We start from the raw sequence: 17,159 nt of genomic DNA on the forward strand, positions 1-17,159 counted from the left end.
GTCTAGTCCAGGGGTGTCAAACTCATTTCACTGGGGCCACATCACCCTCGCGGTTGCCTTCAAAGGGCCAAGTGTTATTTTAGAACTGTATAAATGTAACTACTCCAACAGTCCTACAGTCCTAAGATTACATTTGGCCCTTTGAAAGCAACCACGAGGCTGATGTGGCCTCTGGTGAAAATGAGTTTGATGCCCCATGCCTAGTCTATTCACTGCCCACAGACAGCATCTGTTACACACTTCGAACCTGGCTCCTACAGTTTCATTTGATGCTCCTTGCTTTTCCTACTGGAATGGGTAGTCAATTTCTATCTGTTTTACCCATGGCACTCAATATTTATAATAGCCTCTCCCCTTCCACAAACACTTTTTTCCAGCCTACTTTTACGATTCCTGTTGTGGAAGTGATTCCATTGATGAATCCTTGATTGATGATCCTTCTCAACCTACCATTAAATTTTTCTGATTTTGTCTCTTGCTTTTTAAGTGTAAGGGACCAGAATTGCACTCAATATTCACAATGTGAATTAACTGGGAATTTGTGGGACAGAACCATCATGTTTTATATGCTCTTCCTGTTATTTCTAGTAGGTTGAGTCATCTACCCTGTCAACTTGTGCAGGTGGGCTGAGCTTGAGTACCACCCCTAAGGCAAAACTGTCATTTCAGATAGTCAAGGGCAATTTCAAAACACAGAATACATGAAAATAATAGCAAGATAAATAGTGCAAAACTAGATGAAAATGGGCTGCTAATGTAACTGTTCCCAGCTAGCCAGTAATGTGGCTGGGAAAAAAAAGTCTGTTGGGTGCCAAAGAAGAAAATAACCAGATAGCAATATATACGAAATATTGAAGGAAAATCTGACAATGCTATCTAATATTTCTGCATTACAGGAAAATTATTTTCAGAATTTACAGTTACTTCTGTGCATAGGATCATGAAAGGTAGTGAAAGGATTCCTGCATTTTGAGCTGGCCTCAGAAGACCACAGCCAGGCAATTTTTCTAAATCGGTTGCATTGCCTTGAAGGTGATACACTTTGGGTATAATATGGGAAACCTGGGGCTTTTTGCCCCACTGCTTAAAATTTCCTTATAGACCAGTCTCTACTTCTGATGCTGTGCGTCAGGATTGCACCTTCCTTTCCCATGTTGGAGTAGTGTCATCTGAGAATTGCTGGTACTGTCGGGGGTTGGCAAAGACAGGTGTGATATTCTGCGTTTGATGTGGTGTGAAAAAAAACAGAGGGAAGAGAAAACTTGAGTTCTCTTAAAAAAATTTACCAAGTGATATATTTTCTGTTAAAAATACCTGCCTTGCTATTACTTGGACTTGCAGGTTATTGTATACATAGAAACAGCATATAGCACTGTCATGTACACAAACATTCCAATATGCACATATGCTCATGTAACTTTCCCAAACAAAGGATATTTTAAAAAAAAAAAAAAAAGTTAATTATTGCCCAGAAAAGTCCTAATTTAAAAAGTAATTATTTTTCAGAGATCCATCACTACTTTCCTATCTAGTGTGTGCTGCTAATGTTGGATTGGTTGAATTAATTTCAAGAAGTCATTGTGTTTCAGCTGTTCCTTTTTAACTTGAGGAATAATGTGGAACTGTCTTCTGCCCATGGTTGTATGTCCTGGTGCTTGATTCTGAAGCAGTCAATGTTTGCCTGCAAACATTTGTGATTAAATTTCAATTAGACATCACTGTCTTATCAGAATGTACATTTTATTTTGTTCTGTAGTGATATTTCAAGTTACAAATTTAACGAATCACAAGTACTATTTATATAAACATCATTGCATATCTACCAACATCTGAGTTAGAGAGCTTGTCACTCACTGTCAAATGAGATTCTATTTAGTGTTCATCTTCATTTGAATCTTCATTTGAAATAAAACTGGCAATACTTGATGCATGAGAAAGTGGTGGCATAACAAGTACAGAGTCTAGCAAAGGTACTGTTTCTGATTTTGTGCTTTTCTCATTACTCAGTATGTCTGATGCCATTTTCTCATGCCATAGACTGCTTTCTGCAGATCTGGAAACTGGAGAATCATGAACTATCTTCGGAAGGTCAGAATAAGATGCAGAAAACGGTTTCTGTTTTTCTCCTGAGCATCTGAGATTCTTATAAAAATTCCTAAAACACAGAACAAAAATTACATTATTCTAATGTGAGGAATTCAACAGAAACTTAACAGATACCACTGAAAATGGATGCCGAATTACTGAACTTTGTTTTTTTTAAAGATTTGAATTGTCAAAGGAAGCATCTCAACTTACAAGGCGATGTTTTAAACATACACTATTGGTAATAATATAATTATTTTAAAATTATTTTTACCTTCATTTTTCATTTACAGTGGAAAAAGTAAGCAAATTATGTGTGCATATAGCCTTTCTGACCTTTTATCACATTTTCGCATAGTCTTTCATCCTGTGTTTGAAGCACCACCTTACTTTAATATCAAAATAATAAAGCACAGCACATTATTGGAAATCTTACCGTTTTTCAATGTTGTACTTGAAGACAGCCGTACAAAAGCATAACATAAATACTAAGGACCACACAAGAGTTGCACATGACACAGCAAACAATAGGTGTATTCTGAAATTGTCTTCTTTGGCTTCTTTAATTTTCGGCCAGTTACTGGTGTCTGTCACTGCAACAGTGAAAAACATCAGACCACAGTTTGCACACATGTAATGTCCCGGACAAATCAACCTACACAGAAACTGATTATATCTGTGCGATTCGCAAATAAAAATAAGCACTTAACAGAAGGACTAAGTTCTGCAAAAACCCAAATCCATTTAGTTGTTGATGAATTGGCCCAAAGCACATCTTACAGTCTTTTCACCTAAGAGGAGATGGGGTGATCTTAAAACATCTATCAAACCATCCATTCTATATATTCCTAATTTACTGTGTGCAAAACTCATTGAGACAGTTATACTACATTTTTACATGGCAGTTCTTGGAAAAATACATTGGTTGGCTGGTATCTGATGTCATTGAGATCAGGAACTTGATTATGTGCTCTTTCATTATAAAAATATCTTTGATGCAATTAAAAAAATCCATTTCTTTCCTGCATTTCCATCTGTTATTTAAATACATAGCTAATTATTTTGTTTCAAGAGAAAAAAATGCAATTATGAGTAATTTACAAGCAGTTCACTGTTCTAGAAAGTTTTAAAACAATTTGTGTGTGACTGCTGCAACACACTTGATTGCAACCCTGTTACTTCTCTAGGCTGTGAAAAGGAATGAAACTCGGAGCTGTCTTCAGTGAGCTCATCACTTGGTCTTTTATTATGTTAAGGTTTTTTAGTGCTTTATGCAGCTATCTACGTATCTTAGTTTTGCTATAGTTTGTAAAGATCTAAACTCCCTCAGTTTCTGCTAGATCTGGTTAATTTTCCTAAGTGCAACTTCTTGTAGTAGGCAGTACCAATCAGATCTTTTGCTTTTAGTTCTATTCAGTTTTTAAATGGTAACCAATCCTCAATCAAAAAAGGGTGCCAAACCAGTCATAGCAATGCATTGTTCTATCAAGGTGGAAGTCCCTGTTTGTGGTCTTCTATTACTTTCAGAGACATGCTCATAAACATTCATAAATTTGGGTCTGAAAAATGCAAGACACAGCAATAATGCAGTATTTTATAAGGATAACCTTACATTTAAGCAATAACATTTTATTGCACCTTTTGTGATCCCATATACAATTCAAAACAAGCAGACAAATCTTTTAGGATTTTTTTTTTCCTTAACAGTTTGGTTTATAGAAACTATTTTACTTATTAGCCCTTTGTTAGAAAATGAAATGAGGTTGGTATATTTTTCTAGCTATTCAGAAATAGAAACAAGTTAATTCATTTTGCCAGAGATACAGAAAGCTATACTTGCTGTTTCATTCAGGAATCAATATGGATGAAAAACATACAATGTCAGAAGCCAAATACTGCACGGAAATTTTGTATGTCCCATTCAGGTCAAAAGAACCTTAACTTCATCTGTGTATTTGTGCATATGTTTAACATTTTCCCTCAGCTGCAAAGTAGTAATCAAATATAACTGGAGGTAGGAAAACAAGAGATAAATTAAAGCATCATTCAAGGTTTTTGGACAGAAGCATTTTTACAGCTTCAAAGTGCTTATTTGCATTACTTTTTCTATACATTGCCAATATGGCCCGTGCTAAGTTTCATCATCTTGGGACTTCATTTGTTTACCTGCTAATAAGTGTACGTCTCAAAGACAGGGCTTGCCTAATGATTTTTACTTATATGATTCTCAGATGAAGATGTGATAAAGTCTCTTGATTTCAAGTTTCTTCTTCATTTTAGCCCAGCAAATTTAGAACCGATGTTGTTCTTAGTCTGTCTAGTTAGGATAATTAAACTTATACTTAGTCTTTTGCTAAGTCCTCTACCATACCATCCAAAGGCAGTTCGTCACTGTTGCTCCAAGGAAGAGTGTTACGGAAATGGGGTCCCAATCTGGATTCTGAGGGGGAGAAAAAGAAAATCCGAAGCTAAAGCAGAAAAAGTCAAATTTGAAAGTTTAACATCTGAAAGGGAAAGAAAGAAAGCGTGCATAGTAAACCTGCTACATTATTGTCAAAAGTCTAAAAGCTAGAAAAAACAGAAATAAATGCAGTTCACTAGCAAATATGGTTGGAAAAGTGGTAAGAACCGCTTTCTTTAGAAAAGAAAAAAAAAAAACAACTCATATGTTTTACTCTGTAGTACTTTGGTTAAAAAACTGCAGAACTTGAAATAGCTACGTTATGAACTTAGAAACAGCAAAATAATACGTGGTCTTGAGCTCAGTGAAACTGGGAAAATCATGTCAGATCAGCATGTCAAAACAGATTTTTTTAGTATGAAAGTATAATACTGGAAAGCCCAATGAAAACACAGATTAGCTGTTACCCAGCTCCTGATCTTCCTTAGCAATCTCCGCTTCTTCCTGAGAATCCTCCTCTTCTTCCTGAGAACTCTCCTCTTCTTCCTGAGAACTCTTCTCTTCTTCCTGAGAACTCTCCTCTTCCTCTTCCGCTCCTCTTGTGGTGGCAAACATTGCTACAGGCAGTAACAATAAGCTGAAGTTAGGCAGGGTGCATCTCTTAGGAAGGGAAACTAACTACTTACAAAAATCCCAATCTACATATAAATTTTAAGGCAGAGTTATTTTTGCAGAAGCATTTTCCAGATTCATATTTGATTATTGATGGCCACGTATGGAGGGCAGCATGTCATTTGTCTGTAGTGTTCTGGATGGATGAACAGTTTTTACGTGAGACCACCTTTCACGCTTCTTGACAGAGTTGATGAATGTGATAACCAGCACTAGTATGTCACTTCTATATGCAGTTAGTGATGCCGCAAAAAATACATTACTATTATAGTCAATTTTCACAATCCTCAATTGTTAAGTCTAAATTGTAATGGAAATAACCCAAAGGAAGAATTCAGGCAGAACTGGAAAGAGACTATGTCAATCTGTGTACAGGCCTATGTGTGTTGACAGACACTCTTGCTTTACTTATTCTCTGCAATTAATTCTGATGTGGGCTCTCTTTGAACACAATCTGCAAACTGTGTTGGTGATCGCAAAGGTCACCAGTGAGCAGTAGATAGGATACCAGGATTCTTGAAACATTGTGAAATGAAGTGGGAAACTGTGGGATCTGATTACTCACAAGTCAAATTATGTCCGTGAAAGTGTTTTGTTCAAAGGTGGGAGGGCAGCACAATATTCGTTCTCCTCTCTCACCTACCATTCTGTAATTTTCATTAGTAGTTTGGGGCTAATTTAAGATTTCTTGACCTAACCTCTCATTAATTTGTCTTGTTCTTTGAACAGTTGTATCAGTAACTAATGCAATACAAGATACAATTTGAGATGCACACCTGCCTGATGTGTGTGCTAGGATCTTCTTTCCAGACCTTACTACCACTTAAGCAGATGTATAGAGTTTCAAACTGCGTGAATAGTATCTTCTGCTACTTACTTCTCTCCTGCAAATTCTGAATGCTCTTCTTTAACGGATCCTCTCCATCACCATGGTGAGACACAGAGGTCCTTGCAGAATTTTCTAAAGGAATGCATATTAAGTTAAATACCTATCTTTGCCATATAAGTCTGGCATTTTCCAAAGAGCACAATGGAAGTACTCACTAAAACAGACACATCCAAGTGAAGGAGATAATTTCAAACTACCTAGTTGCACTTTAGCTGATTTGTGGCTTATTAAATGTAGTAATTTTTACATACAAATTAACCACTCTCTTATTTGAAAATCTGGATTGCACTATTCTGCAATTACCTAAAGTTGAATTGACATGAGGGTTCTGAAGGTCACATATAACATGTTTCTTCCTCTATTTTTTTATTCATAGCCCTTTTTCCCTTTTAGTCTACAACGTGCTTATAAATGAACAATGCAGATTTTGAATGTGCTTAGTTCAAGCACTGAGTAGTACAGCACAGTTCCTCTCTCTTCCATCTTCCCCTTCCTGATGCATTAGAGGAAGAAACAGTTCACTAAAATCTCTTCCTTATAGGGGTATGTTATAATTCCATTCTTTAAAATGCTCTGGTATTACAAATCCATGGATTTCAAATGCTGCCAGTAAAAGAGCCAAGCTGACTTCGTCCTTCAAGTGTTCTATAGTCCGCTCTTTCCTCTGTCCCATCGCAGAGAGGCTTTTCATTTCTGTCCCAACTATGAGCACCAGCTGTGACTGAAAATTGGGGTTCCGGTTCAAGGACATAGCAAACAGGGTCCCAGATGCATTTATCTGACCCTGTTACTAGAAACCCCCCACTGAATTTGTGTGAGTGCATAAGCCATTCAGCTGGTTTGTGTGGAGACAGCCACTCTGTGAAGCAATATTATGAGCGGGGATTGCAAACATTAAATTCACATTGTATAAAAGGGAGAATTCCTCTTCACCTAAAATTCTGAACCCCTGATGCTGAAGTGACAATACCTATACTTTGTGCAACTTAATTTCATTTTACTAGTTTCTATTATGTTCTTACCAGGACTTTGTTCAACATCTGTGTTTTTTTCATCATTGTCATAATCTTCGTCCTCCTTTTCCAAATAATCTCCAGGTAGTGCTAATTTGGAATAATCCAGGAAATGCTTAGTCAATAACTTCTTAGTCAAATATATGTTTGTTTAAAAATGTATTTGCTGGTGATTTGAGAGGCTGCAAAATATGTTTGCTCTAACAAGTGACTAAAACCAGTCTAATAAATTATAAGCAATGCTATTCACCTTAAAAAAAAATGCTGTTCTTATTTAATTAAGATCTCAATAGCCATATGATACTGTATTTCTAAATATGGCCCATTTCCAAAGGCTGTGTACATACACTGACATTTAGGAGCTGTCTCCTGCATCAGGCTCCCACTCTCACTTTGGTCTGCAGCCTTCCCAGTACAGCATGCCAATCAGAATATTTCTCAGAGCAAATAATTATACACATTAAGAAAACGGTATTTCAGCCTCAGGTCTGGAGTGTAAGATAATGACTGCAATGGTCAAGAAACCAACAGTCCCTTTTTCTACCTTGTGAAATAATGTGGCTTTTCCCACTGTGAAACAGCGAATCTGAGCAGGAGCCTGAGACTGAGAAATAGTCGGGAGTGTTTAAGTGCTACTGGTCTGCAGTTCCTGGTGACAGAACTCTGCTATGTACGTGCAAGACTGACTGTCCCTGCACCTTTAGAGAGCACAGGGGCAGTTCTCAATTCAGCTCGCATCTTGTTCCACAGGACTGCGAGCAGATGCTCTTCTGTCTGGTGCTGCAAGCCCTAAGGGTTACCTTCTGCCTGGATGCTGTGTGGCTGCTGGAAGCGCCGGACAAGCTCTGTGGACTTTTGTCTCCTATGGAATTTTGCACCTGCACACAGGCAGAAAAAGTCAAACTGTAGAATCCATTTTCAAAACAACAGTGCTACCACAGTGGAAGGGAACAGTCTAATTAAGCTCTCTGAGGAAAAGCTTCATTCAACTAAAAAAAACCAACAAACTAAATTAAGAAATATGTTCTGCCTTTTTTTTTTTAATCTATCAGAACACAAGCTCTGTAATAATTTTTACCAGCATAAATTTTTGATTAGAACATACCGTAAGGTGAAATAAATTTTCTGGTAGTCTCTGCCGAAGCTAGAAGGGATAAAAGGACAAGCAAAATGAGATTCATCGTGGACACAGCACTCCTGCTCCAGAGGTGCCTCTGGCGCCTGTGCTCGCGGTGCTGGGTCCCCGAAGTGGAACGGGTCCCCAAAGGCGGGGCACTGTGACGTTATCTCCAGTCGGGTGGGGCTGTCACGGGGCAGGAGGAGGGGGCTTGACCTCTGATTATGCCGGAGTAAGGCGGACACGTACTTAAGATGTTACTGTTGTTTGATCTCACACACGGAGCTGCAGAGCGCTGGGCGGACGCAGGGGGACCGAAGGGCTCCTCTCCCGTGTGGCTCACGGCTAAACCGTGGTGTGGGTGCGCAGAGCGCGGCACGTGCGTCTCACATCGCCATTTGTAATAGATCCTGTTCAAAATCAAAATAAAACGCCTCCTGCTGAAGTCTTACTGCAACACACCTGCTGTGTGACTCGACCTAGAAGTAGGAGATTCGATACACCTTCCCATTCTCACCTGTCGTTTTTTGCTTTACTGCAAGGTACAACTGTTTCAAACGCATGTTTCCAGTTACAAAGTTTTTGTTTAACGACCCTGCTGCGTCAAAATATGTTATTTACACAATGGACTTCCAGTAATATTTGGCATGGTTTGCTTTAAATGAAAGAGGTAGGAAAGGTATCCTATTCCTGATCTGTAACAGTTTGTCAAACTAGTTATGACTGCCACTGTGCCAAGGCCTTTTAAAGAAATTTTAAGGCGCGAGAACCATTCTAGCTGATGTGAACTGAAAAAAGGGCAAAAAAAAAAGGCGAAAGATTCAAAGCACAAGCCCTTATGATCTTACTTAAATAAGTGGCTAGCTCCCTCTGCTGACTATAGAAAGAAAAGTCAGGTTTTTAAAAGGTAAGAAACCCCATGCACTGAAAGATAGTTGCAGAACAAAAATATGAGGAAAAACTGGGGTGTGAGAATAATATACTAGGAGAGGTCCCTAGCTTGTAAATACTTATTTAATCAACACTAACATGAGCACTGGAACAGGCTACCCAGGGAGGTTGTGGAGTCTCCTTCCCTGGAGACATTCAAAGCCCGCCTGGACACATTCCTGTGCGACCTCACCTAGGCGTTCCTGCTCCAGCAGGGGGATTGGACTAGATGATCTTTCGAGGTCCCTTCCAATCCCAAACATACTGTGATACTGTGTGATACTGTGATGAGCTGACTTACCACATTACTCACATAAATAAGAATTTTAAAGTTGATAGAATAATTCAAAGGTGAAAAGGAAAAGCGTTTCTGGTGTGGCACATACAGATCCAGTCCGTAGCTGTGGGCAGTTCAGTAAAATGAGTGTTCTCCGTAATTTGAACTGTGATCTTGCAGCCATTGCCCTTCTTAGAGGCATCCAGCTTTGGCTATAACAGTCCCTACTTTTTCAAGCTTTCATTCAGACACAAGCACTCGGGACCTTTTTGGTGTAAAACATGACATCTTTTTTAACATCAGAGACAAGTGCATCTTTCTCTGGAGACAGACACAGGTTCAAACTCTGAGCTAGACTGTATCCAAATGATAAATCCCTCACTACAGGTTAGGGGAAGAACACAGAGGTGACTTCATGCGGTAATTCCCTACAGAGTCGTTGTGGTGAGTTCACAGTAACTCAAGTTAAACAGAACAGGAGCCCTATGATTAAGCACAGTGTGGTTGCTTAGGGTTCTTATTCAAAGCAGCCTAGAAGTGATTGAATAGTTAATGGCCATGGTAAATGGGACATAAAGCAACATTAAGAGGTACCAGGAAGTTTGTCTGCAAGACATCAGCAAATGTGTTAGCAGAGTTAGCGGAACTGGACACACGGTAAAATGGAGGTAATGGAAAACAAACAAAGGCCTAAACCAACATTTTGGAAAATATTGGAGTGAGTAGACTGAGGTGAAAAAGTAACAAGGGACTGTGGATGGTCATCAACAGCCTTTTACCCCAGGGTCCAACGATGTATCACCAAACTGAAGAAGTACTCCTTATCTTCCTTGTATTGCTGCTGTGGGGAAGATGAATCTTGAATGGAAAAAAAAGAAAGTGATGATGAACATAGAGGAGGAGGGGGGAAAAGAAAAGGGAATAACCCCTTGCCAATGTTTAAACCAAAGCCTCTGGCTTCAAATTATTCTCCCCCTTTACACTGCAAGTTGCCTTGAAGTCAGTGTGATGCTCTTTCAACAATTCAATGAGTGCAGCTAAGGGAGGGAGCCCAGAGATCCAGGTATTTGCACAACAGTTTGTGCAGAAGGAAACAGGAACTCTGCTGAGAGCCTGCGCATGTGCTCACTCACGGTGGTGATGCACCAGCGGTCACAGTCCCAAGCACCCACCGGAGCAACTGATCTGGTGCGGATGGAACTGCCACGGGAGGATGCAAGTCTCCAGGTGTGGGGTGATGGTGCCCTGGCTCACAGAGGGCCTGTGCTGTTGGAGGATCTCTGTTGCTAAGTAAAAGAGCACCAAGAAAAGTTCAACAGACAGGACACATCAAGGAAGAGCTTAACTGGGTCAAGTCCAAATAGAGCCTGAACATCCAGTTGTTTCAAAGGAAATGCAGGCAGAGTCTCTGCTTACCAAGCTGGAAAATGGAGACTCCCTCGCTGGTGAAGGCTGGGAGTTGGTGACTTCTGATGGTCCAACTATAGATTTTCAGCTACAGAGCAGGTGGAGTGTTCGAGCAAGAGTGGAGGGGCTGGGAGCTGTGTCCAGTGGAACCGGCAGGTCAGCAGAGCCTCCAGCAGCACCAGGAGGAAGCGTGAGACTCTCTGCCATGGGGATGGGTGCCCATCTGCTGACCTGACCTGCTGTTGGGGGAGCTGCTCCTTGATGGGGCTTGGACATCATGGAGAGACTGCCGGTGCCTGTCCAGCCCCTGGGCTAGTACCCTTCACACTGCCAAGGAGGCCTGGAGTGTGCCGTCTCCTGCAAATGTGTGGTAAAATATCTGTGTAAGCATCTTCACTGCTCTTTGAATTGCTGACCTGCTGGAGAACACACATGAGCAATATAGCTGTGCATCTTATCTGCCTTAACTGAAGCTACAGTAACACAACTGTACTTCTTAGTGTAGTGTGTGCTAATTATTACAGTAATGCTGTTGGAGTATTGAGGTCAGCCAAGTCAGAGTATCTGGCAAACAATAGATGACAGCACAGCAGTCAGAAAGTGGATTTCGAGGTACCTTTTATTTTCTTGCAGAAGGTACTGATTTCAAAAGTAGAAGAAACACGATTTAGGTCTCTGCTTGAGGTAGCACAACAACAGATTTAAATGATCGCTTAATTAGCAATGGCCAAAATTATTTTCAAAACTGACACTTTTTTTGTCTATGTGGCCTAAACCACCATTCAGCTTTAACAACAGGACACTGGAATTATCCAGATTGGTTATATAGGTATTTTGCTTCCATACAGAGTGAATCAAGAGTTGTGCACATCTGTATTATACAGATCATCTGTAACAGGTTTAATTTCAGGATACTAATTCTTAGTTGTCTTGCAATTGATCTACAACAACCTAATTGTCTTATTATTTGATTTTCTGCTTGTACCATAGATCACAGATTCTCTTCCATTTCCATTTTTCAAAAACTGATTATACTGCCTGACAACTTAATGGGTAAGCATCGCTACAGCATCAAAGTGAATGAGATCCATCTTGTTAATTTCCTGTGACAGCTTTTGAAAATGCATTATTTTCCTCACATAAATATATATTATATTCGGGACTGTCTCTTCCTCTCTTTATCCTTGTTGAGTGCTCCAGAAGGGGACCAGTTGAGTGTTCACCAGAGCTGATAGTACCTCCTGCCTGTGGAGGATGTTCTTGGGCCAAATTATGTCATTTTCTATTATTTTCTGACGCGATTTTTCCCAAAAAAAGAAAAAAAAAAAAAAACACCACGCACAAACACAGAAAAGAAAAACAACTGCAAGCCAAAAAACAAAGAAGGAATCAAAACCTGAGAACAGAACATAATGTGAGGAACTCCATACTAACTTATTAATTTCTACTGGGAAAACTCTTAGGTCTATTTCATTCTTCCCATCAATCACAAAATTGGATTTGTAGCAAAAATCTGCAAACACAGCAGGTTGCATTTCACTTTGAAAGAAAATACAGCTTTTTCTATATCAAAACTAAAAAGCTACACAGTGATTACACAGCAACCTTAAGCACTGGCAGCTCCAGTGCCATTTGCAGGGTGCTGATTCCTCGCCATGGCTTTACTCTGAGCAGGATTTTAGGAATTCGCTTGTACAACCTTGGGTTTGACAATGAAGAAAGGCTCGGTGACTTTAGCCTACAAAAAGAACAAGATAAAAGGACCTGGATATTACCTCATTTTTTTCACATCACCCTGTGCTCAGACCAGAAGGCCAGAGGCGGAGCAGCACAAAACAAACAAACAAACACTAAAAAAACCAACACTACCACAAATAAGAAAACCCAACCTGAAATTCTTGATGTCTGGGCAGTCAAAACAGCTATGAAATAGACATTCCGATTTCATTTTATTTAAATATAAAAGTACATGTACAATTGCTGAAATTTGTATATTCACATAGGAATTAGAAGAATAGAAAAAATAGTATTTCAGAGTTTAAATAAAAGTAATTGGTAATGGTTTCCATCTGTTTCAGTAGAAAAAGTTAAACACCACATGTAGTTCTCTTTGTGGTCTTTTATTCTTCTACTGGTTCAAACAAAAAGCTTTCTGCTTTACTCAGTTGTGTTCCTGGTTGATCTGCTGTGTTCCTCTCATTCCTTTTGAGCAAAGCAGAAACTTTTTTCATCCTTCTGAAGGTGGCACATACCAAATCCCAGCTGTATCTCTCTAGTAAGCTTTTGGCTTGGCCACAGACCCTCAGGGAACAGCCAACCTGTTAAAACAATTAAGTGTTTTAAATGAATGCATCAGGTCCACTTTGAATTCTGCAAAACTACCTCCAAACTAAGAACAGGAAATGGCAATAAAGTTTAGTCCCATTTGTTGTTCCAGTTTGTTAATCAGTGAGCTGCTGCAGGGAGGCTTTACAGCACTTGCTTCAGAGAGGGCAAACTTTCAGACCTTTGGATTCAGGTGTGAGTTTTGAGTTTTGTTAAGTTCTGTTTCCAGTAGTTTGATAATTTTTCAGAGGCCAGGTTACATCATGATGTGCATCATTGTGCAAATGCAAGAGCTCACAAATCAGTAACAAACTGAAGACGTGGTTCCCAGTACCTGATGTGTCACAACTTTGTATTTTGGAATTGTTTTTTCCAATGGGCTGGCATAAAGAGTGACTCATGTGGGTCCATCCAATGAAATAATCTTGTGAAATATTAGCTAATAGCAACAAAATGCTGTGTCAGACTAAGGCAGCAGCTTTACCACAGTTCCTGCTCACCTGCAGAAGAATTCAGGTTGATTGAGAAGGTAAGCGCGACAGGCATTCAGGCATTCATCTATCACTAAAATTCGATTTCTCATGCATTATTTGGAACAGACATTTTGAGGGTCAGCGACAAATCACAAGGCTCAGGATGATGCACCAGTAACACATAAATGCCATTGATAAGCTGAGCCTTTTGAGTCAGCTCAGCCCCTTCCTTTATCCTAATCTTCCTCCTGTTTTCCTAACTGTATGTCACATCCTCTGAGCTAGAAACATTGGCTGGGTGGGTCTGATTTCACTGCCATGGATGGTCAGCTTAGGAGTGCGTTACCAGCAAACTGGCCAATCGAAGGGCTCCAACCACCACTAAAACAAAACAATACAGTGTTTGTTCAATGTTATTTTCTTATACTGATTTTTTTTTCTGCTAAGAATCTAGTACAGGAATGCCTAACTAAGGATGTCCTGTCAGTGAAACCTGCTTACTAGGGAAACCAGCTCTGCTTCTCATGCTACATGCACCAGCTCAGAAAATTATTGTATACCACTCACATTGAGAAGGATAAATGCAATGTATTAGGTGATTATGATTCTTTTTTAATCTCTGAAGAGTTTCTCAGCCAGTATATACCATGTTTCTCCTCATGCTTGGTCACGTCATACCTACCTAAAAACTAAGCAAGCAAATAGGCTGATTAATGAGGCATAGTATCAATGTGGTTATTATGGTTGCAACTGGGAGGGCAGGTGACTTAATTCTTGGGCTTAATTATGAAGGTCTTATATGTGTCACTGAAACTACTGTTAGCATATTTCTCTGATCAGAGAAATTCTCAGAAAGTCAAAACAGGCAGTGGCATTTTTTGTTTGTTTGGGGGGTTTGTTTGTTAGTTGTTTTTGTTTGTTTTGTTTTTCTGTTAACATAGTATAATGTGCACAGGCATTTAGTTTACTAAGCTCGTGTCTGTTGTGAGCAGAACAGGGCAAAATTTGTGGAAGCATCTGATGATTTTTACAGCTTGAACCCAGGTGAGCCTAAAAGGCTCAAGGACTGTGAGTGAGATGCTGCTCAGCGCAGCATGCCAGCACAAAGCCTGGATAACCTCTCACACCTGAATTTAGACCTATTTGCAGGTAGAAAAGGTCTTCCGAGCCTGCTATCACTGCATCCACTGACTCTTTTTTCCCTCGTGAATATGGATACCACTGGGTAGAAAACAAATTGTTTGATGACTTGTCTGAAAAGACAGCACCTTTAAGCCAGAGGGTACTGGGAATAAAGGACCCAGCAGAGTTCAGTGGGTCCCCAGGCACTTTCTGTTTGTTGCTGCATCCCCATGAAGGTGGGGGATGCTGCTTCCTTCACTTGCTTGGTGAGAGCCATACCACTTCTTAGACGTCAGCCTCTTGCTATGAACACCAACGACAGCTACGAGTACTGCCAGCTGACAAATTGGACATTTTAAGACAAGTGCTTAACACAGAACTAAAAAAAAGTGCATCCTGATTTGCAGAGCTGAGTGGCCTAACGTGATTTTGCAGTGCTCTAGAAGGATTCCATGACACAACTCCTGGTGATACAATAAAAATGCCAAATTTTACACCACTTTGTTTTCGATTCTGGGTTGTTTGGTTGGTTTTTGTGTGTGTTTGGCTTTGTTGGTTTTGTTTCATTTTGGTTTCTTTTCTTTCTTTTCTGTTTGACTCCTAGAATATGATATAATTTGGCTTATAGCAGGAGAGGGGCTTGATTTACTGTTCATGTAATGAGATGCCACCTCCCCTCCTAAGTACTGCTACCTTATGTGCCATGCTATTAGTGAATGGCTAGTAATTACCTACAGTATGGCTTTTAGGGGAATGAGTAATGTGTGGCCTTTACTCTGCTACTAATGGTGCCAGAATGGTTCCACTTACCAAAACGCATGCACCAAGTGGGTGACACCCTCAGATGATGAGTCAATTTACTTGAATTGCTCTAACTGCTGTGATGTAGGAAATATAATCCAAGGGCTCAGATCATGAGGTGCATCTGCTATACGCCAGAGCTATTTTTTAATCAGGCAGATCTGTTTGATCTTCACCATGCCACCTGCTGCGATTGCCTTTTATCTTACGCCAGGTCTGAGGACTGTGAAGAGCAGTATGGGATAGAGAAGGGAGGCTGAATCTTGCTTTGCCATAATATCGTGCAGCAGCAGGCAATCCTCATCCCAATTTGTGGCAGGGACACCACTGAGAGAACTTCTGCAGTGCAGCAGGGTGCGTGGGATGTAACAGCCAGTCCCATTTCTCCCTTTCTGCTTTGTTCCTCAGCTGGCACAGAAAATGCCTTCCATGTGCTCTTCAGCTTTCATTGCTTTGTGGCGTTAGGCTGGGGAAAAAGGATGAGAAATGCAGAAAAGGTGGAGAAGGAAGAGGTTACTGCAGGTCTTTCCCCTGACAGCACAGGTCTCTTCTGGCCAGGACGGGGAAATTGACAATGGCAGACCAAAGAGCCTTGCCACTGCCCTGATGGCTGGCTCACCACACCACTGGGTCTGGAAGCACTGCTAGAGGTTGCTAGTCCAAGCCCATAATCAGAGCAGGGTCACTTTGAACAGGTTGCTCAGGTTTGTGTGCAGATGGGTTTCTTAATATCTCCAAGGCTGACGATCCCACAGCCTCTCAGGGCAACCTGCTTCAGTGTTTGACCACCCTCACAGAGAGAAAGGTTTTCTTCACGTTTACTTCAGTTTGTGTCCATTGCTTCTGTCATTTGATACCACTCAGTAGTCTGTCTTCTTCACTCACCACATCAAATATTTATATATACGGGTAACATCTTCCATGGACTTTCTCTAGGCTAACCAATGTCATCTCTTTCAGCCTCTCCTTGTGTGAGAGATGGTCCTGGCAATTCATCATCTCCACAGCTCTTTTTTGCACTTGCTCCAGTCTGTACTGCCTTTTGTACTGGTGAGCCCAGGACTGGACCCAGCACTCCAGGCTTGTCTCACCACGGCTGAGCATGGGGAAGGGAGCAGCCCCTGACCTGCTGGTAACCCTCCTCCTAATGCAGCCCAGGGGGCTGTTTGCTCTGTTTACCGTGAGGGCAGATTGCTGGGTCATGGTCAGCTTGGTATCTAGCAGGACCCTCAGGACCTTCCCTGGCCAAGCTGCCTTCAAGCTTGGTGTCTCCCTGCATATACTGATGCCTGGGGCTGTTCTTCCTCAAGTGCAGGACTTTGCTTTTCCCATTATTAAACTTCATGAGGTTCCTGGTGGCCTTCTTCTCCAACCTCTTGAGGGTGGCACAGCCCTCTGGTGTATAGATATACACATGCCACCCTGAGAAACTTTCTGCTACCTTTGCCATTGAGCTTTTTTCAGCTCCAACAAACTCCTCAGCTTCCCTCACTAGCTGTTTTCCAGTTACTTCATTAGTTCCAGCATCTCTAACCTTCAGCTCCTCCCCACCATCAGAGAGAGACACCCAACCTCCAGCATCAGCTCTTCTTCTCCTGGGTCCTGCAACCATTCTTGTCTCCTACGCTCCTGCCCCCCTCAAGCTCT

At 40.7% G+C, this 17,159-nt stretch overlaps 1 protein-coding gene across 1 annotated transcript; it reads right to left on the reverse strand.

Moving 5' to 3' along the window:
• Positions 1–1,752: 1,752 nt before the first annotated feature.
• Positions 1,753–8,295, reverse strand: LOC139826485 (uncharacterized). Its single transcript, XM_071802442.1, has 8 exons — positions 8,166–8,295; positions 7,861–7,938; positions 7,070–7,150; positions 6,036–6,119; positions 4,954–5,103; positions 4,457–4,525; positions 2,522–2,678; positions 1,753–2,155 (listed from the first exon to the last, which is right to left on the reverse strand). The coding sequence occupies exons 1-8, from the start codon at positions 8,239–8,241 to the stop codon at positions 1,873–1,875; spliced, it is 978 nt and encodes a 325-aa protein (XP_071658543.1). The 5' UTR covers positions 8,242–8,295; the 3' UTR covers positions 1,753–1,872.
• Positions 8,296–17,159: the final 8,864 nt, after the last annotated feature.

This window comes from Patagioenas fasciata, chromosome Z (genome assembly GCF_037038585.1).
Source record: "Patagioenas fasciata isolate bPatFas1 chromosome Z, bPatFas1.hap1, whole genome shotgun sequence".
Taxonomy (NCBI): domain Eukaryota; kingdom Metazoa; phylum Chordata; class Aves; order Columbiformes; family Columbidae; genus Patagioenas; species Patagioenas fasciata.